The following is a 21107-nucleotide window of genomic DNA, read 5'->3' as shown; positions in this document are numbered from 1 at the left end:
AGGAAGGGGTATCTGGCAGCCAGCCCACAACACCCACACACTTTCATCCCCATACCCAGGCCTGCATATTCACATATTGGGAACCACCATGTTACGCAAAGTCCAAATAAAATGACAGTTAACACTTTAACAGTGAGTATGTTTATTGAAGTGTTTTGAGTGCTTGATGTTCTGCACTCCACTGGACACAGTTCATAATTTAAAGGCAACAGAGCAAAACATCATGACAGATTCCAACTGGAATAGTAAAAAACTCATAATCACATCACTTCAGAAATACAGTTAAATTGTTCAATCATTTTGGTCTTCATCCCAGTCTTTCTTTCCTGATGGAGGTTTAGGGCCACCAGCTGGTTTTGCCATAATGATCTTGAAGATAACAGGGAAGTAGAAAAATGTAAGGTTAGAATCAAACACCTCACTCTTACACAGCCATATGATGCTTTCAGCATTCACTAAAAATTCATGCAGATTCCCTAATCTGAACCTAAACCAGTAAATATTATTATCCAAGATACACACAAGTTGTTTTTTCTCTTGAAAATGACAGAAGTTGAACCCTGATTAAAAAAAGGGCTTTTACCTTATTTTTGCATGCAAATTAGGACTTCAGTTAGTCTACAGAAAGTGAGTGCTTAAATAGGCTAACGAGTGACTGGTTTACAGGATGCTTGCTACAGAGAGCAGAATTAGAGTTGTTGTTCTGAATTACTGAGTCTAACCATCAGACTTTAAAAGCATAAACTGCACTAGCCCAACCACATTAAAGACCAACTCCTATAGTGGCAAGTAGGGTAAAACTAAAACTGCACTTGTCATCCCTTCAATGACAATTTATATTTGTGCAAATTAATTTACTCCTAAAACCAAAACGTAGAAATCAGCACACGTTAAGACAGCAGTGTTAGGTGTCCTCAGGAAAGGCTTGATCTGCCATGTGCTTGTCAATAAACTCACGCATGCACTCACAAACATAGGTACCTCTCTGCTAGAGAAAGAGCTTACTGCACACTATTTTTCAGGTTCATCTTTCCAGTCATCCTTATCCCAATGTCCTTGTTGCTTAGGGGCTTTTGGACCGCCTGCTGTTTTGGCCATAATAATCTACAGAAATTTTACATGCAAATACATTTTTGCTGAAGTTCCACAAAGTATATAAAGTCAAGATTTTTATTTTAAGATTATAACCTCCATTCTTTCTAAATGTTGGATTTTCATGTAAAAACAGTATTTGAGAGGTTTCTTGGGTTAAATCTTGTTCCTTAACAAAAGTTAGGCTAACTTTCTAGATACAAGTATCAACTCTCAAGAAAAACGAAACATTAATAGTGCTCCATTGGAAGCAGTAACATTACAACATCCCAAATTATGAGCTCTTGAACTACTTCCTGGCTTTCAGAAATAAACAAACCATATCTTCAAGCATTGTATTTTTCTACCTTGCATTCCCAAAAGATTCTTCCCAAAAGATTCACATACTTTGCATTAATGTTCTGTACACTGAGTTAAAGGTTTCAGTTCAAATGCTAAATTACTTATAATCTTACCTGATCTACCCTTAGGACAGTTACTGCTGCATTTGTAGCTAGCTTGATACCCCAGGATTTTCCAAGGTATGTATCTAATACACCAGCTTCCAACATATCCTTCACAGCAGCAGCTTCAGCCTATCAGACAGGGGGAAAAACATTATTCAAAACCTGTTCAGGCAAGATATTAGGTTTTTCAAGGTTACAGGTTAGAATATGCTATCACTTTTCTGATCTCCTCTCTTCAGCAAACCTTCATTCCTAATCCATTAGCAGAAAGAAAAAATAAGTAATTACTAAAGATTTACTCTCCATCACATTAGTTCAGTATCTCACTTCACCTCCTACATAAGCCACTATACTACATGGAATTTAATTGCTTGCTGATGAAAAAAAAAAAAAACACCTCAGTATTACAATTCTCAGAAGTTGTTCTTCTATACTGTGCAACACAGAGCTTTAATGATTTAAATTAATCATAGAATCACAGAACGGTTTGGGTTGGAAGGGACCTTAAAGATCACCTAGTCCCACCCCCCCTGCCATGGGCAGGGACACCTTCCACCAGACCAGGTTGCTCAAAGCCCCGTCCAACCTGGCCTTGAACACTGCCAGGGAGGGGGCAGCCACAGCTTCTCTGGGCAACCTGTTCTAGTGCCTTCACCACCCTCATAGTGAAGAATTTATTCCTTAAAAGTAATCTAAATCTACCCTCTGTCAGTTTAAAGACATTACCCCTTGTCGTATAAATACTTCATACTGATAGAACCATTTAAAAATATAACCCTGTATGCAGAGCACACAGCAATGTGAGAAATTATTTACCTCAATATCAAATCCAACATTTTTGTTCCCTTCCTGATGCACAGCATAAAGTTTGGAGATGACCTCATTAGCCTTTACTCCAGAGTTTTCTGCCAGTGCTCGAGGAATGGCTTCAAATGCCTCAGCAAATTTCTTGATGGCATATTGGTCGAGCCCAGGACAAGTCTAAAAGAAAGTTGAAAACCACATCAGCATTTCAAAAACTGTAAGATAGGGGGGTATTTTCCCCCACATTTTTTATTTATATGCAAAAATATACATATGTATTTTTAATATAAAACAATATGTATATTATGTGTGAGACTTACACAAAAAAGTACATTAATGTGTGTCTACAAAAGACAAAAAGCCCATTTGCTGTACCTCTCCATAAGATGTGATCTGCTTGGCTAATTCAATCTCTGTTGCACCACCTCCAGGAACAAGACGTTTATCCTGTGAACAAACCAGCCCAAAATGAAGTCTAGCTTAAAGCATCATGTCATTTTTTACTTTTCAGATATATATCCTCTATCAAGAACACCACAATGGAACTTTTCCTCACATAGTTACTAGGAGTCCGCTTCAGAACAAACATGAATTAGAAGAGAAATGTACCAGAATTTACTCATTCATTCCAAATGTCTTTGAAGAAAAATAAATTCTTTTGTAAAAAGGAAAATAATAATGCAGTGTGTTTTGTGTCTTGGGTTTTTGTCTGTTTTGTTTCCTGCATGGTATTTCCCAACACAGTAATGGAAAAGATGAGAAAATCTGGGAGTTCTATTAATAGTAATCAAAGAGCTAAAATTACTTTAAAAAAAAATCTACTGTATACTACGTTTAATATGTCAACAGGTATTGTGTGGTTTTGTTTTCTGTGGGGTTTTTTTAAATTAAATTAAGTATCTCCTTTGGCAAAACCAGCATCCACTTAAGAACTCCCAGTCTTTCAAACAGGGGAGTAATCATCATAAATCAAAAGTTAGGACAAATCCTAGAGACAATAACAAATGCACAGTCTATGGATGTTTCTGTACCCTAAATCAATGTGCATGTACTGGTATGTAAAGCACATTAAATATCAAACAAAAGTTTGACATTTTTTGCATGCCACCTTCCAAGTAAATACAAACAATGTCTTTTGCATTAAAAAAAGAAATAATAATATTAAAGTCCACAACATCTGCTCAGAAAATAACTCTGACAAACTGGTTCTTCCATCTGGAAAAGTTTATCTGTAGTATATGGAAAAAGTGTGTCTCGTCACCGATGAACTAAAAATTTACTTTGCAACCAGTCAGTTCTTCCTGATCCCCGTAGTTTTTCTTCCGTGCCTTGTTCCCAAGGAACATTAAAAAACATTTAGGGAAACAGTCAACAAATAGCTGACTGCCATTAGAAAGTGGTAAAACTAATCTATCTTCAAGAACTCACCGCATTACTGGAAAATTGAGTGCAGTACACGCTAAGCACCATCTTTTATGTACACCGTATTCACAAGGACATCAGCAGCAACCTTATCTACCCAGTCCTCTACTCCTCCCTACTACACAGCCTTCTCTACACCTCAGGAAGGCTCCTAAGCCAATAGTATAAGTATCTGCTATAGCCTTTGTAGCAAATGAGCACAAAGCAAGCATGAGTCCTGCCTCAAACTGATTCATTGATCAGTGTTTATAATGGAAATGTTCTAATTACTTACTCTTGTGAGTACTTTGAAAGTATTTACACCATCATCCACTGCTCTCTCTATGTCATCCATCAGATTGTCTGTAGATCCACGAATGAGTATAGTGGAAATGGCACCATCCTCCTTTTCTGTTCAGACAGAAATGTGTATTACCCAATTAAGTTTGTTAGATGTAAAACATGTATGAACATTGTACTTCTAGAACAGTAGCATTAGGAGTTCTACAGAACATACATACCATGCTTAAACACAACAACTTGTGTATCCCCAACCTCTGTTAAATATACACTATCGCAGTGACCCATTTCTTCTAGAGTAGGGGGAGTCTGGAAAGAAAAACAAGAGTTAGGATGTGTATCCCCTCAACAGTTCCCTCCTTGCTGCTCCTTGTTTGAAAAGTCCATACCAGTCTGGGTAGGGCTGTTGCACCAACAGTTTTGCACAGTCTTCTCAGGTCCCACTTTGAGTTCAACCTTTAAAGACAAGTTTCCAGAACAAATGTTAACACATAATGAATAAGCATTCTCTTAACTTGGCAGCATTTTGTAAACTAATGACATCTATCAAAATTTATTGCATTAAGTTAAATCCACTCATCTTTTTTTTGAGTTACAATTATTTATTTTCAGGGATGATACACAAAGGCCATTTTCTAAGAATTTAAAAACAAGTAAGTAGTTCAAATACATGGTCAAATATTATCTTCTAGTGCATAAGACTTGAACTGATCTTTACAACACTTCTATAATAGTCCTTTGTTATGCAAAAGATTTCAGGATCACGCTCCATTTCCAGAAGTTCAAACTTTTTGACACCACCAATAAAGTTACAGCTTTCAACAAAGGACCACTTATTAGTGTAAGACTTGAGAGCTGCTGCTAGCAATCTGACCTTATGTTGTGTAGAACTGCAAGGACATACAAACATGCTTTATTTATGAATAAGATTTAAGGCCCACAAAACTGACAGAAAAATATTAAGAATTAGTTCTTCCATCCATCAATACATTAGTGATGCACGGAGGCATCTCTCACCACTGCTAAAGCATCACATGAGAACTGTGACCAGATGGAACCATTATGGTATAGTCTTACATGCCTTTGAGGCCACATCCCTTTTTACTAGATCCACAAATCTTGGTTTCAGTTGTACTATAAAGGCACTTCAACCAGAACAACAGTACCATGTACACAAGTTACTCCCCAGTGAGCTGTCATGCAGAGGTGAAATACTGTCAGGAAGCATAACATATGAAACCACCAAATTGCAGCTCATTTTTGATCCACTAGAAAATCAAACAGTCTGCAACATTTTGTTTCTATTTCGTTGGAGAGGCAACAGACAATATGGCAAGTACATTTCATAAACCTGATAGATCAAATGTTTTATGCTTTACTAGTACTTACCTGACTAACATAAGATTGTATTTGTTGGCATAATGAAGTGCCATGTCTGCCACTTTGCCACCTGTTACTACTACGTTTGCACCACTATCAGCAATAGCTTTGACTTGCAAATCCATTAGATTTTCTTCTCCCTTACTGAAATTCATCAGTTCTTCAGCATTCTTTATAAGTACAGTGCCCTAGTAAAACACATACACTGTTATCAATTCAGCATAAGCTACATGCCTCAGAGTTTTTGACAAACCATTTTGTCTCCCAGCCTATCCATAAACCTTAAGTCACCCTGTTTTACAATAATGCCACCCTTCCAATGCAATGGGGTAAAACAAGTCAAAAGAGGGCAACTCTAGACAACCTCAAGGTTCAGACATCCTATCATGTACTTTAGCTTAAACAACCCAACAAAATCAACAACTCCCCAACTCCAAAAACTCTGTAAAAGCAAAATTAGGTTCAGATGTTTTCTATGAACTTTTTTAATCTAGTGAACTGAATATTAACAAAAATATCTCAATCACCAAGTGTCAAGAATATTTATAGTTAAGTCTAAAAATAAGAGCACATGAGCATAAATAGATATCTAACTTATTCTGAACTTCTACATACCTTAGTTTCAGTTATCATACCATCAAAAGGGCAAGAATACACTGCTATTTTTGCATCTTTGACAGAAGTAACATCTCCTTCAGTTTCTTTTTTAAAAACCATGCCATGCAGTACCGAGGAAGCAGAGATACCAGCACCCTGAAAGGAAAGAAACGGAATGGGGGAAAGTCATATTATTGATCGTTTATTGTCAGAAAGCTGCACTACCCTTTATGAAAAGCAGTCCTTACATTTATTTGGATGTAGCAACCTAAGTTTTCATTGCAGCATAAAAAAATTAGACTTAAGCTGATTCAGCAACATCAAACATTGTCTTACAGGTTCCCATTTTAAAATCAGTTGGTGGTCCAGGTTAAGGCCTGTGACATTCATCTTCAGTGCTCAACTTGTTGTTTTTATTAACAGGGAAAATTCATACTAGATATAAACTTGTTCCAGTCCTACATGCTATACTGAGGAACGACAAAAAGTACACAAGAATAGACCACTACATTTCCTCCAGCCCGCACCTTAGCCTAATCATGTAATTGCTTCTACAACGACACAATCAACATCCCTGTGTATAATTAAGGTAATGTACCTTGTTTAATGTAGACTTTCAGTATTAATGATTTTTGTTTCTGAAAGCTGCTACCAGGCACTAAACAAGGAATGTAAAGATCAATTTTCAAAACTTATTATGCATGCCACAACACAACAGAGATTATAGAATAGAAAAGGCACTTGCAAAATTCAAAGACCTAAAAATTAACTTTGATTAAACTGTTTACCTTAATAATACAGTAAAGCTAACTACTTCCAACTTACCACAATTTTGCACACTCTGATATTATCAACGTTGAAATGACCAGAATCAGGAAGAATAGAAACTGTTTGTTGGAGGAAAAAAAAAAAAGAAAAAAGAACGAATTTATATTGCTTGATGAATAAAGTAGAACACCGACACCACAAATACTGCCTGGAGTTTTACTGAAGTACTAAAATTCAGTGGTTTGAGATGCCTGCCTAAATTTAAGGCAATTATAATCTGCCAATAACCTGCATCAAGAGAAACAGAAATTTTGTTTTTACAGTGTAGTAACCAGAAAGCAACATCTATTCAGGCGGCTTAGTTAATAAAGTCTGAATATCCATTTATACATGCATACTCAAGAATGAAGTCTGACCCAGAATATTTTGAGAAAACATTTAAACTAAAGTTTTCTCTTGGAAATCTAAAGGGAGAAAACACACAACTACAATCTTGTTTCCATTGTTCTGTGGCTGAGATTAGTAACACCTTATCTGAAGTATAATACATCTTCCTAACGATAAAAAAGAGGAAGATGGTTTCTGCCTTAAAAAGAGTAGAAAGCTATTTCTATAAACGTTTAGTAGAAAACACAGACCTGTTCTGAGCCTCAGTGCCAATAAAGACTTTGATACGAGACAGGTTATACTCATCTCGGAGGTTAGAGCATTCCATCCAATTCAACCTGATTAACCATACCTTTTATCTTACAAGAAGACATTAGTAATGATCATAAGCAAACCTACTCAATTTTTTAGATGCATACACACATCTGTTCTTGTCTACTTACCACAGGCCTGAGCAATAAGCTTTGCCAAAAACTGTTCATTGCCATATTGTTTGCTCATCACTGAAGTGTGCAACAAAGATGCCACTTCTTCAACATCTCGAAGGTTCTTTGCAGAACAGCACACCAAATCTGGAAGAATTTCTAGGGCTTTCTTGCAAGCCTTCTCATATCCTTCAATCACCTGTGCAACAAACAATAAATACTCACTACACCACTTTACTATGCACCCATACTGCTTCTATCTCCTTTTCAAAGGGCCACAAAACATTAACAAATGCAAAAGATTACGAGGCAGGCAAGCAGTCACAAGCAGCAAAACATATACCATTGTTCTTCATATACATCTAAAGAGTTGGTTCAGAAGCAAGAAGACAGTTCACAATACTATGACCCCATAATACTGACCAACAACAATCTGAATTAAAGCTATGTGAATTCTAATAATAATGCAACTTGCCTCTGAGACTGATAACCCCATCCTCAGAAGGTCTTCTGCTAACTCCAGAAGAACTCCAGCAAAAACAAGGACAAAGTTTGTTCCATCTCCAACTTCTTGCTCTTGCATGTGGGAAGCCATCACAAGCATTTTTGCAGCAGGATGCTGGACCTTTTAAAGAAGTTACAAATCTTCGTTACTAACCTCCCTTTTAGACTACATCTCCAGGTTTTTCTGTGCATCCAGTATAAGCTCTCTTATTTCAAACTATCTAAATATACCGAGAATATACAAAATTGGAAAACAAAGCAGCACCAATTATCTGAATTGGGTAACTTCCCTAATAAGCAAAAGTACAAAAATATATCAAAAAAAACAGAATCAGAGAACTAAACATTCCCACTACAACATGAATTAAACATCCTTGATATTGTTTGCTGTGCTATTTTTACAAGACACAGTGGCTTCACAGGCTCTGCAACAGGAAACCAGCCTGAAGTTTAGACCTTCAAGCTGAAATCACATGTAATATGCAAAGTAGACATCTCAACTGCAGTTTAATTCTAGTGGTTTTTTTCTAAAGACTGCAGTGTTTTCTTTCAAAGAAATGCAATAAAAACACTGTATTCTTGAATATAATTAGAGCAGCTGCCATTTTATCTCAGCAAGTAACAAGCAAGACTCATTAAATTAAGTAACTAGTCTGAAAATTATATTTTAAAACCAGAACTGAGACTTCCACAGTTATTCTACTTGTACCAAACACTAACACAATGAATTAAGGAAATCCTTAACACTTATACTCATAGAAATAGTAAGTGTAGAACTCAGTAAAGTATTATTTGTGTTGTGATAAAAATAGCAAGTTGATAGTAAGAGGAAAAGTTGGGACAGGTCAGTCTTCCCACACTTTTACTGTATTCACAGGATGCTGCTGCTATATACTCAGCTTCTTAAATCCAATTAATGTCTTCTAAGTAGACAGGACAACATGGCAACCACCAATGCTGAGAGATTAACAGAACAGCTATTTCATTCAGAGTTTTCCACACGCTATTGTCTAGACACACCCTCTTCTAAATGTACACTGGTTATGCAGAAAAAAAGTAGGCAGTTATTAAGCACCACTGCAACTACTTAGTGCTGGTTTTTTACAAGAGAGTTCTACTTCTCACTGTGGATATAACCCATTTACTTTACTCAAAACCAGCGAGAAATGTACAGGATTTACAAAATTACATACGCAAATTATCTGGTAGGGTGACATGTATTTCCTTATTAACATTCAGAACCATAGCAGCCCATGAACAGAAACGCTAGTTCTGAACTGACATCTTCTGAAGCAAGAAAACTTACCTCCAGCTCTCTCAAGATAGTAGCAGCATCATTTGTAACAAAAAGCTTCTCCAGATGATTGATAACCATTTTGTTCATTCCTAATAAGGGGAAAAAAAAATTTAAAATCATTAATTAGGCGTAATTTTATACACAGATATGGTTTCATAACTTTCAGATATACATATTAAAATGTTAGCCCTATTTATAATTTAAAAACCTAAAAGATTTTTGCAAAATAACTCTTGAATGTGTTACATTAAGGAGAAATCAATAATTTCTGAATAAGCAGTCTTCAAAGATATTAGTACATCATTTAATTAACTGATACTGTAGAACACCTTTGTTTTTTGGTGTATCTGACCAGACATGGTATGGTCATGTTCATTATGACTATCTACCAAGTTACTGTCTAATTTCTGTAGGTCTTCCATATAGCAGTACAACTGTAAAGAAGACACAGTAACTGATATAAAAAACCTGGCAAAGGCAGGTGCACTGTGCATAACTTAAGAGCTAACCAAACAAAGTCCGACCTGTATAGCCACAAAAACTAGAGTTCTAGAACAAGCACAACGTGTTTCCTCAAGAAACAAACAAGTGCTTCTTCGTCAAGCTAGGTTTAGCCTTCAAACATAACATTCTGCTCAAAAACACTACAATAATTTTAGTATTTATTTACCATTTGGTCCATAAGCTGTACGGGTGGTTTGAGCAAGTTCTTTGCATGCCTGGATGTTCCTATAGACAGCTTCTTCTAGTCCTGAATAATGCTAAGAAGAAGAAAAACATTCTGCTCAGAATTAGGCTAACAACAAAGAAAGGAAAGAATGACTAGTAGAAACTAGTCATTTCTCGTCAAAACAGCAATAATCTTCTGAGTCCATGAAAGTTTTTGATTAATTTAGATTTGGTATTTCACTTAATGCTTAAATGGAAACTAAATCTTACCCAAAGGCAATGAGAAAACAAGTAGGCAGCTCAGCAGGCACAATAAGCTTCTGAACAGACAATCTGAACAATGATTCAAATTTTCAGTGCAGTTTGCATCCCTTAAGTCTTACAAAAAAGTCAGTGACATGCCAAAGGGAAATAGAAAATAACCAATACCATACTGGAGAGGGACAAGGGTTTTGTAAGCACATGTTTTTGCACATGCTTCTTTATTCACAACTCTGCATTCCACAAAAAACATTTAAGTCAGTTCTATATTCAAACCTGTGGTTGGAAAATTCAGAAGCAGAATGATGCATAAGATACTCGTTTGAGAAGCTGATCAGCCTGGCTTCAGTTTGGAAGCCTCAAGAAAAGGAAGATCCCCAGAAAGAGCCTCAAGAAGAAAGCGCATGTAAAACGTATGGACTGGCCCATAGGAAAAGGGAGAAAGGCAGTCTCTAAATACAAACCAGACATCTCCGAATGCCAGCTGCCTCCTTGTTCCGCAGGCGCGGCGGTGGGCAGCGGGGCGCGTCTCCTGTGCCTCCGCAGAAGTGCCGGTGGGTGGCGCTCAGGATGCGGCTTCCAGCTCCGTCGGGGACCGCGCTCCTCCCCCGGGAGGGTTTCCCGCAGGCCGCGCCCGTAACACACCGTCTCGCCTCGCCTCTCTCCCTCGCAGCGCCGGCTGGGCCCGGCAGAAGCATGCCTAGCCGGTAGCCTGACCGCTGGATAAAGGCCTCCGAGCTTCTAAAAGAAGATGAAGGGTGACAGAACGGGTCGCATTTAGAGACTGCTAACTTGAGGGATGGCTGGCTTGTCCTGTGGCTGGTTTATTTTCGATAAATGAAACGAAGTCGGTGGTTCATCTCACTTTTTCAATATATGTGTGACATATGTGTCATTTATTTAAAAGGAAAAGAGCTCAGTTCATATTCCTATGTAGTAGGTGAGATAGTGTTGGTTTTTTTCATTGTACTGACTGGTGGTGGTCTTCCCCTAGGAAGCAACATCCCTGTTGTAAAGTGATACCCAGTATTGTGGCAGTGGCTGATGTTGGCTCCTTCAGAGTCTTTCTTTCACTGTCAAGCTCAGCATACTGTCTCCCAGCCATTTCACTGAGTACATTTAGTGATATATGGCCCAGAAAAAGTTAAGACCCTTCATTGCCACTGATGGCAAAAATGGGTCATAAAACTGCAGGCTTCAGTGAGAATTTGCTTACTACCTACCTCATTTGTTCACATGGAAGCAAAATGTATTGATGGGAAGACTAAGTGCAGTCAAGTCCTCGTTATCCAGGGCAGTCTATATGCATGCTACAGGACATGCTGAAGAGTACTTTGGAGGCTCACCTTGAGGTCCAGCCAGGAGACAGTGGAGCTGCTTCTATATGGAGCTGCTCTAGGTTTGATAACTTATTAACTTAGCTTTTGTGCCACACAAAATCAAACATACTGTTTCAGGGTGAGAACTTCATGGCCTCAGAAATACTGCTGCATTTGAGACATGCAGTATCTGAGCCTGGAACGCAACAGAGACTGAGTTGTTCCACCTCTGCAGCACAGATAGGCCACCTGCAAGGTTAGTTAAATCGTTGTTTAAGCAACCTTAGGAGAACACGTTTTAGTTTTACCGTCCTATAATCCTCAAAATTCAATCAGTTTTAACCTGTTTCAATCAATCAGAATTTGATCAATTTTTAACCATCATGGCAGTGTAAAAAAGGTGTGATAGAAAGTAAAACTACATAAAGCACCTCATGAATGAACGTCAAAAAATCTGTATGCAGTTTTGTTAGAAGTACTTAGAGGCAGATGTCACTTGAAGCAGAAAAGAACCTGTTCAGCCCTGACAATCGTGACCAAGGAGTGTGGGCACTTCCAAAAGGAATTGCTGGGGTTTGGCATAGGGGGCATAAACCCCTTTATCCCTCTCTTCCGATGTATCTGCACCATGGTGCAGCTAGGAAAGAAGGAAATGTCCATCCTGTGCTACAGCCAAGAGACCAGAAGTTGTATTTTATAAAACAGCTTCCATAATCTATTGTTAGCCACAGAGATCAGAGGAGGTACTTTCCTAAATCAATGTAGAAGACTTCAAGTCATGACCATGAAGGCATTGTATCAATAGCTGAATGCATTCTAGTCGGAGATACTCATTTTAGGGCAGCGAGGAAAGATGGTTCAAGTGGTTTAAATGCTGCTCAGTAACTGCAGGATGTGTTTCAGCTCTCTGTGACTAATACACTGCATGACCTCAGGCAAGTCTCTAGTAATTCATCAACACTTTTGTAATTTACTGTATATTTTACATTCCCAATGCCACCATCTCGATATAGCTACCTCATTCTTGCAGGACTTAACATGAGTACATTTTTTTTCAGATAGGAAGTAGAATGGTTAAATGATGAAATGGGTTCTTAGAAATCTTGCAGTCTTCAGCCATGAAGTCCATGGTTCTTTTCCTGCAGGATCCTATCACTTGCCTAGGTGGATTGCCAACCTGGGTTTAAATTATGATGCCCCAAACAATACTGTTTTGTATTAAAAAAATTTTCTGAGCTCATTGGCATATGTTGGTATTATTCTCCTTCCTTGATTTTCACCAAGTCAAATAACTGAAGGATCAAGGCAATAGTATGTAGGATGCTAAAGGAATGTGATTTTACTAATAAAAACACTCTCAAGTTTGCATTCATCATAACTATTCCGTAACAACAAAGGCTGAATATTTATCTTTTCATAACTTCTGAACTCTGTTCTCTGATTTTTCAGGTATGGCCTCTCCAAAGCACTCACTTCTTAAGAATGTTAGTAAATGTTAGCTCAGAAATTAAATCAAGGGTTATTGTTGCCTGGCAATGTGGCTTGTTAACCTTGTGAGCATTCACTTACTAAGAAGGTGACATTCCCTTTCTGAGTCTTCAATAATTAAAATGCTGTTATTTATTTAGTCTCTCAAGTGATTATGTACAAGAAATGTGGCTTGCATAATGCTTGAACTACAGGAAAATTCAAAGTTGGTTCACACAGGCCAGCAGTAACCACTGCAGCATTGTGTGGCGCTTCTTGTTAAGTCAACTCTGCTTGACTAAAATAAGCAACATGGGGATGCAAGCCTCAACTCTTCTGATTCAGCACTTCAGCTGTCCAGTTCACTACAGTTTAGGCTTCTTCCTAAGTGTTGCTTTTGCTTAGGAAAGTAAATTTACCCATGTTTGTTTCATAATATTGCAGAGTCATAAAGTCAGTGTTGCTCAATGATTCCACACTCCAGGTGCAGTATTTTAAGCAAGGCCACAAAGGCAGTCACATCTCTGGCTGCTTGTTTCACCTGTGCATTCTCCTTCCTCTTCTCTCAAAACCTCTCTTGCCAAACACTTCTGCACCCATGTGATGAACCAGATTAAGGAACTGATTTGCATTAAGATTAACCCAAAAAAAGCCTGGCCAGCTTTCAGTTTTCCTGATCACTACATGGCTGTGCAAAATCTTGGGCTGTCACAAGGTGAGATGAAGGAGATAGGGGAGCAGTCTCTCTGCAGCAGTGCTGTCTTATGCTGTCTTCAAATATTCCTGGAACTGCCCTGTTGGTACAGTGCTTTTATTGAAGCTTATGCTAGCTACATTTTTTAAAACCAGAATGACACTAAAGCTAAAATGTATATGCACATTTGTGTCGTGGTTTAACCCCAGACAGCAACTAACCACCACACAGCCACTCTCTCACTCCTCTCCACCCTCCCAGTGGGATGGGGAGGTGAAGTGAAAAAAAAAAAAGTAAAACTCACGGGTTGAGATAAGAAGTGTTTAATAATTGAAATAAAATATAATAATTTAATAATAATAACAATAATAACAGCACTGTACCATTTATTAGGAAGAAGAAATTAACTCTATCACAGCTGAAACCGGGACAGTTTGTGATTATGAATATATATAATATACATATACATTAATCTGTATTAATTTATATTAAACTATCACTACAACATCTCTTTCTGTTATAATCAGGAGTTATTTGGGACTTGCTGTCTAATCATGACTTTGACTTGGCCTTGATCTTTTTTTAGCTGCTCATCTACACCATTTATATTCTGCACAGACATTGCCATGCTAAAAGACCATCCAAAGGTCAGAGGCTATTGGCAGTTGGCTGCCCTTTCATCAGCCAAAATCTATTACTGTACACTTGGAAATCCCCATCTTATCTGTAGGCAGATGTTTGACAAATTCTTGGATGGTAAAATTTTAACAAGATCTTGGGAAGTTCATAAAAAGGACAGAATATTAATTTCTATTTGCTTATTCAGCAGCAGAACCCTGAGCAATTGGAAAACAATGTATAGAAAAGTATCTGATGAAGCTGTGAGTATAACACCTGACTGTGTCCAACAACACTGATTTCTGACCAATGAAAATATGTGAGTGGCATGTTGAAGGAAGCCTGAGGACCATACCTAGTTTGCAGAGAATCATGCTTGTATCTGAAATGGAATTGTGAACCACATCGGGCTGAACATTCAGGGTGAACATAACTCTCTTAGTAACATCAGTAGCAGTTACATCAGCTTTTCCCAGATTGTGTTTATCTCACTTGTGGCATAATGAGAAGGAGCACTCTAATCAACTAGAGTAATTCTAATAAGCTAAATTCTTCTCAGGTCATTGGTCCACAGCTCCTGGATTAAATGCTGCCCTTGTCCTGGGCTTATCTTGCTTGCTGGTGCAGAGGGTTGCAAGCTGGGTTTCCTTACCATTTTTGTATTCTTACCTCAGTGTATGTGCTTTCTGCTATATCTAATCCAGTTAGCTCAAGTCACTGGAAAGCACTTCTGGGGACTTTAGAGACTGCCTTTGTATGGGATCAATAGATTAAATTGTTTGAAAATATTGACATATTAAGATACTGATGACAGTTCCCAGCTAAGGATCCAGTATGGTTGATTCTGCCTGCACAGGTGGCAAGAATTCAGAGCTTCCTCTGAACAAACAAGATGATAGTCTCAGAAAGGAATCAGTGCTGCTTCTATTGATTTTGTATTTTGTATTGCGGATCAAGTGAAGGCATAAAATTGTGCTGTGACACTGGTACAGTACACACCAAAATACAATTCAAGAGCCTCTAATTCATGAGAGAAAGCAAAATTGTTGAGGTCTTTCTGGTTTTGATATCTTAAGAAAGCAAGCATTAACTGGGAAAAAATGGCATGTCTTCTAGATGGTGAGTTCTGTTTTGCATGATGAGGTCAAATCCATGATCAGATGAGGGCTAGAGAAACATCTCTCTTCAGTTTTCAAAGTGGTCGTGTGGGAACTTTTTTCCAGTGGAGTTCATAGGAGCCTGGGAATACCTGGAAATACAAACTGCTACTGAAAGTTCAGCTGTTCTGGTTGGGGTGGAAAGAATTTATCAGTACCTATGTGGATCTGGAAACTTGGAGAACATTAAACTGAGGAGTGAGGAAAACAGGGATTTTAGGCTGTAATTATAAAAGATAGGAAATAATGGGAAAAGGTGGTGGGCTCGGCATTGAATAGATGAAAACTTCTGCCAAAATAGCACCCTAATGAAGTAATGAAGAGTAAAATAAGTAACAACTGTCTTCAGACTCCTGGAAACAAGCTACTACCATGCCTGATTTACATTTCTTTCAGCTCTTCAGACACTAAGCAGAAAATAAATATAGTTAAAAGGTAGGATCCTGAGATCAAGACCACAACTTCTGTTGTTTGGCACATGGGCCAGTGAGATCTGTGGTCTTCTTTCTTCACTATATCATGGCTTGACTTGGATGCCCAATCTGGAGTTTTCTAAGAATGGTTTAAAACACTGCTAGATCTTCAGGACAAAGACAGAGGTTTTTCCAATTTTTAATACTTTGTTTCTCTACTCAAATACTGTTAAAACCTTGGCCAAGTAACTACGAATTTTGTTTCTCATATTGTCCCCATTCTTATTTGGGGATTAATTTTAGGTTCTTAATCATGTGTCATCTGAATATACCTGTTGAGAAATCCAGAACTCAGCTCAGTGGGAGTCTCCTGGCCCACCCATCTCTGAATTGGGCCCATGGTCTGCAGAGCGCTCTCCTCCTTTCTGCCAGCATAGAGCGTGACCCACCACCATGACCCGGGGAAATTCTGTGTGTCCGGTTATTTTCTGGCTACTCTGTCAGCTCCATATATCTGCCAGCAGCTTGGAAGTTGGCCTGAATCTGTGCTTGGTTGTGAAGCAAAAGAATTCCAAAGACAACTTTGCAGCCCTCATTTCTGCACTGCATAACCTTCCTAGCTGTAACTAAGTATCATAGCTCACACAGTAATGCATAGTCTTTCCTACATGATTGCTTAAATGGTTAAAGAGATGTTAATGAAAAAATGCTGTGCACTTCTGCAAAGCAGGAGATGCTATACCATGTTGTACCAATAAGGGACTCGTGCCATAGTGGGCCACAGGACGGATTAATTCTTAGGACTCTTGCATGGGACTTGTTTCCAGTATTGCATGCTAAAACCCAAAAGTGTGATCTTGTATCTGAACAGTACACACATTACCTACTGCCTAAAACACCTGTTAAGATGAAGGCTATACTGTTACTATTTAAGTTCCACAGTAGAGAAAAATAAAGGAACATATATGAATAAAATAATTATGGATACCAAAGTATCATTTAAACAGTGCAACACAGTTTACATATAAAGAATAAGCAGAGAACATTTTCTAATAACTTAAAAACAGGTAATTGTGAATGTACCGGTGTTGTAATATGTGTAACAAAAGAAAAGTTAATGTCCTGGAGGTTTAATTAACAAGAAAATCACCCTAATGTACATCTAATCAGTAGGAACTAATGTTTGAACTGTGCTATGATGATATATATGTCAAGCTACTGAAATACTGTATTACTTTGTTTACTCGGATTTGCATGTATTTTCGAAGTATTTGATCTCCAGACACTTTGCATACTACACAATGAATGGGTGAAATGAGAATGAGAGAACTAGGCTGAGGGAATGTTACCAGACATCAGAGTTCCAAGGTGAAGGTGGCAACATCACATCCCTGAGTCAGCAGTTTTCCTTGTTGGCTATCAGCCAGATTTAATTCTGAACGTTGTATTGGAGTTAAGATTCTTGAAATAGTAATCGAGCAGTAAAAAAATCTCTGCCTTTTTTGCTTTTGAAGGATAATTGTCCCAGCTGTTTTTCATCATTGGTAATGTTTATCTTACCAACTCTGCAGGCTAGGTGTTCATTGCTTAGCAAAGAATAGATTTTATCTGCGATGCATTTGAGCTGCCTTTTTTTTTTTTTTTTTTTTTTTAACATAGTACAGTGAAGTGAATGTCCCAATGTTTGTTATGCACTTTATGGTCCAGGTTTTGAGTTCTGTTGTCTAAAACATGGACATCAGTAAGCCATGTGTCAAATTCACAACAGATTCTCTGCTAATCATTCTCTTGCATGAAAATGGTCCAAAACATACTACAGCATCACATCAGTTATTCAGATCCATTAACAGGTGTCCTTGTTGTCAGCCAGCTGGCAGACAGACAGCAGAAGACATTAAAGCAGTGCTTGAAGTGGGACAATATGTGGCAGCAAGCCATACTACCACTCTTACTTTGAACATCAGCATGTCATGGGTTTAGGAGGGAGTCATCTATGTTCCCAACACCTGCAGAAACTCTGAGGAAGCAATTGTCTTGTTTGATCACTTACAAAGGCTTTAGACAGGTTGCCCCAGAAGACACCACCTTTGCAGAAAAGAGTAGTGGAAGGTAGTGTGTACAGGATTCCAGACCATACTACCTTTTTTCTTCATTTGAACTTAATTTGCTTTATTAATAAAATAAGACATTTGACAATTAGACTTGTTTTTTGCATGAACTCAGAAAAATACAGTGGAGTAGGATTCAGAAAGATATATTTTGGGAAAGATGGGAAACCCAAAGCAGTCACTCAGCAGTGTGTGCTTCCTTTTATGGTGCTTCTAGAAACGTGTGTAACTCCCTTTGCTCTCATCAGCAGTTTGATGCCTGCTTTTCAAGCCTTCAAAGTCCCTGAAGTTTGAACTTTCACACCTAGTGGGGTACTTCATTGTGCCTCCATGCCTCCAGCCCTCTACGATACAGTCTAACCAGCAATTTGTCTTTGATCTTGAATTTCTGTTACTGCGGGAACATCCAGAACTACAACAGAAAATGCTCTGTTCCACTGAGACTTCTAAAGGATTATGAAATTGAGAGCTCATAATTGATTTTACACAGTATAATCTCAGGGCAAACTGGAACAGTAAAATACAGAGTGTATGCTTTTAAGGTGCCATGTACAGTACTTCTACTGGAAAAAAAGATTCTTATGATTTTAACTATTGATGATATGTTAGATTACTAGTCATGGTGTGTTTTATTCAGTTAATCTATGGTCAGATTTAGTATTTACAACAAATTATCCCAGAGTGAAAATAAGGGAACTCGGAACAAGCGGGATTACAGGTTTTTTCCTGTTTTACCATATATGCTTCCAAAAGGTTCCAAATACCCCAGGAGCCCTCCTGCAGACTTCTCAGAGGTTCTGAAGAAAAGGTTGTTTTCAGTTGCAAATCTCTCTCTATTGCCCACGTTAAAGGATTCCGGATACGTTCTTTCAATGTTTCTCCCTGAAATCTTGGACAAAACAATGAATCTTCTGATCCTCTGCATAAGATCCTATAGTCTCATAGGAACCTACTGCTTTAACTTTTTGTGTCTATTTCTTGTTTTAGGAGGCTTAAGAGAGGTTACGGTGAAATCTGTGAGTGGTAGTGTGAAGATGAATAGCAAAAGCCTTGTAATATTTGGATATTCAGAACTTTTTTAAAAAAGGGGGTTGTCAGCAAGTAAAATTAGACAATGTTTCGTAATTTTCACTGTTTTGTAAGTATTATGGCAAATTATGGCATGTAAAGTTTTAAGAGAACAAATGTTTGAAACAGTTTTCTTTTTCTTACCTTTTTTGCATTTTAAAAATTCAAAACCAGTCTGTCATGTCTATATGCCATGGTTTTTGCAACTTCTGACAGAAATGCTTTAAAATTGAAATGTCCTTAACCACTAAGATGTGGTAATACAAACTATCCAGTTCTAGGAAACAGCACTCTATTACTGGATTTAGCTTTTTAAGAATTGTGGGCTTTATTAATATCTAGTTATGGTCATTTTAAACCAGTGTCATTTTATTAATGACTGTAAAACTGTGGAAACTAAGTGAATGGAATGGCAGTAATTTTCATTTTAGGTATTTCAATAGTAATTTCTAATTTTGCACTGTGTTTGAAGGCTTGCCGTACTCAAGTGGCAGACAAGTTGATGATCTAAAACTGTAATATGGAACATACGATTTTCCCCCCAAAATGTATGTGCTACCGCACATATCTTACAGAATTTCTTATGATGGTATTGACAGCTACGTGAGACTGCAGTCTTGTGTTTCATAATGTTTCATCTGAAATGGACAGTTACCAGACAAGTGTCATTCCTGTCACTCTCCCATGAGAATCAGAATTTAGAGAAATCAAGCAGGTTCTACAGTATGCTGCATAGAGTTTATGGTGTTAAAACAATTAACTGGTATTGCCAACAGATTAAAAAAAAAAAAAAAAAAAAAAAAGGGGGGAAAAAAAAAAGGAGATTTCATTTTGTTCTTGGATTCTTGTGGATGACCACACGAAAAAAAAAGATAAAATCAAACCAAGGGTGTTATTAGGGGCTTACATGGATACAGCATGGGGAATCAAAGGGGTTTTTTGACAAAAAATTGCAGTAGTAAAGGCAATTCCTTAAAGTGATTAATGAGTTTTACATTATTATGTCATACCGGTGAACAATCAGTATCAAAATAGTCAATAGGTTTCAAATGGTGCAACATTACACTGTCCTGATCCAATTTTATTTGTATTGCCTTCAGATATGAGACAATGAGATGGATGAATTTCTCGAATGTGTCCTCTAAGGGGCAGCATTGAAGAGCAGGTCTCTAAACTGCTGCTTCTATTCATCATATGGAGTAGGTGCAAGTGATTAATAAATTAATGCTTATTCTCTGTTCTCTGGAATTATGTGTTTTCAAAGGTAACCAATGTATTTCAGAGTCATTACTGCCAAGCTGCCAAAAACCCTGTATCAGACATGTTTCAGTTTAAATTCTCCCCTCTGGAGTACTCAAAATCAAATAGAAAAGTTGGGTTTTTTTTTTTTTTAAGTGAGAAAGTGATGGCAGAGCCTATTTGCATTTTTCTTGTGAGAAATATCAATATTATGTCGTTTTTAGAAGCAGTATGTCATCTTGACTAATGCTAATTAGATAATGTCGAGTCTTTCCTGTCAGTATTGCACTTAAACAGTATCGCGTGGGTGACTTATTATGGAATATTCTAGAGTATTAATATCACTAGCTTAGTCCTGTGTATTAGATTACAAGAATATCTGCTTGTTCCTTATTAAAATCCTGTGATAAGAGGAAGAGTGTGGCATTAATAGTGACAAAATGGTAGTAGTGCTTGGTCCTTCACTTGCCGTCAGCCTCTGGGGTATGGGTAATCATTTAGGAAGAACAAAGTTCAAGTTCTCTTTTCCCCCTCTGAATAAGAAGCAGTTTACTGTTCTTACCCCTACTTTGTCTTGTCAGTGTCCCAGTAGGCAGAATCTTGTTTTCTCGGCAGCAGCTGTCCCTGGGTAAGATGGCCTTTGAAATTGTTTTGTATACTTTATCTGCCAGAGCAAAGTCTTTTTTCTTTTCT

At 37.7% G+C, this 21107-nt stretch overlaps 1 protein-coding gene across 2 annotated transcripts; it reads right to left on the bottom strand.

Moving 5' to 3' along the window:
* Positions 1 to 122: 122 nt before the first annotated feature.
* CCT8 (chaperonin containing TCP1 subunit 8) lies at positions 123 to 20717 on the bottom strand. Of its 2 annotated transcripts, XM_026847475.1 has the most exons (16): positions 20714 to 20717; positions 10072 to 10164; positions 9411 to 9490; positions 8076 to 8225; positions 7619 to 7799; positions 6846 to 6907; positions 6039 to 6176; positions 5433 to 5611; positions 4433 to 4499; positions 4265 to 4352; positions 4039 to 4154; positions 2718 to 2789; positions 2355 to 2519; positions 1548 to 1667; positions 982 to 1104; positions 123 to 369 (listed from the first exon to the last, which is right to left on the bottom strand). In XM_026847475.1, the coding sequence occupies exons 3-15, from the start codon at positions 9486 to 9488 to the stop codon at positions 1012 to 1014; spliced, it is 1509 nt and encodes a 502-aa protein (XP_026703276.1). In that variant the 5' UTR covers positions 9489 to 9490; positions 10072 to 10164; positions 20714 to 20717; the 3' UTR covers positions 123 to 369; positions 982 to 1011. The 2 variants fall into 2 exon arrangements, with proteins under 2 accessions (XP_026703276.1, XP_026703267.1); XM_026847466.1 differs by lacking the exons at positions 982 to 1104; positions 20714 to 20717 and having other exon boundaries at positions 10072 to 10184.
* Between the last annotated feature and the right edge of the window lie 390 nt (positions 20718 to 21107).

Source organism: Athene cunicularia (genome assembly GCF_003259725.1).
Source record: "Athene cunicularia isolate RWA chromosome 1 unlocalized genomic scaffold, athCun1 chr1_part1, whole genome shotgun sequence".
Classification (NCBI taxonomy): Eukaryota; Metazoa; Chordata; class Aves; order Strigiformes; family Strigidae; genus Athene; species Athene cunicularia.
Note: the sequence above shows the minus strand (reverse complement) of the source record. Positions and strands in the feature narration are given on the sequence as shown.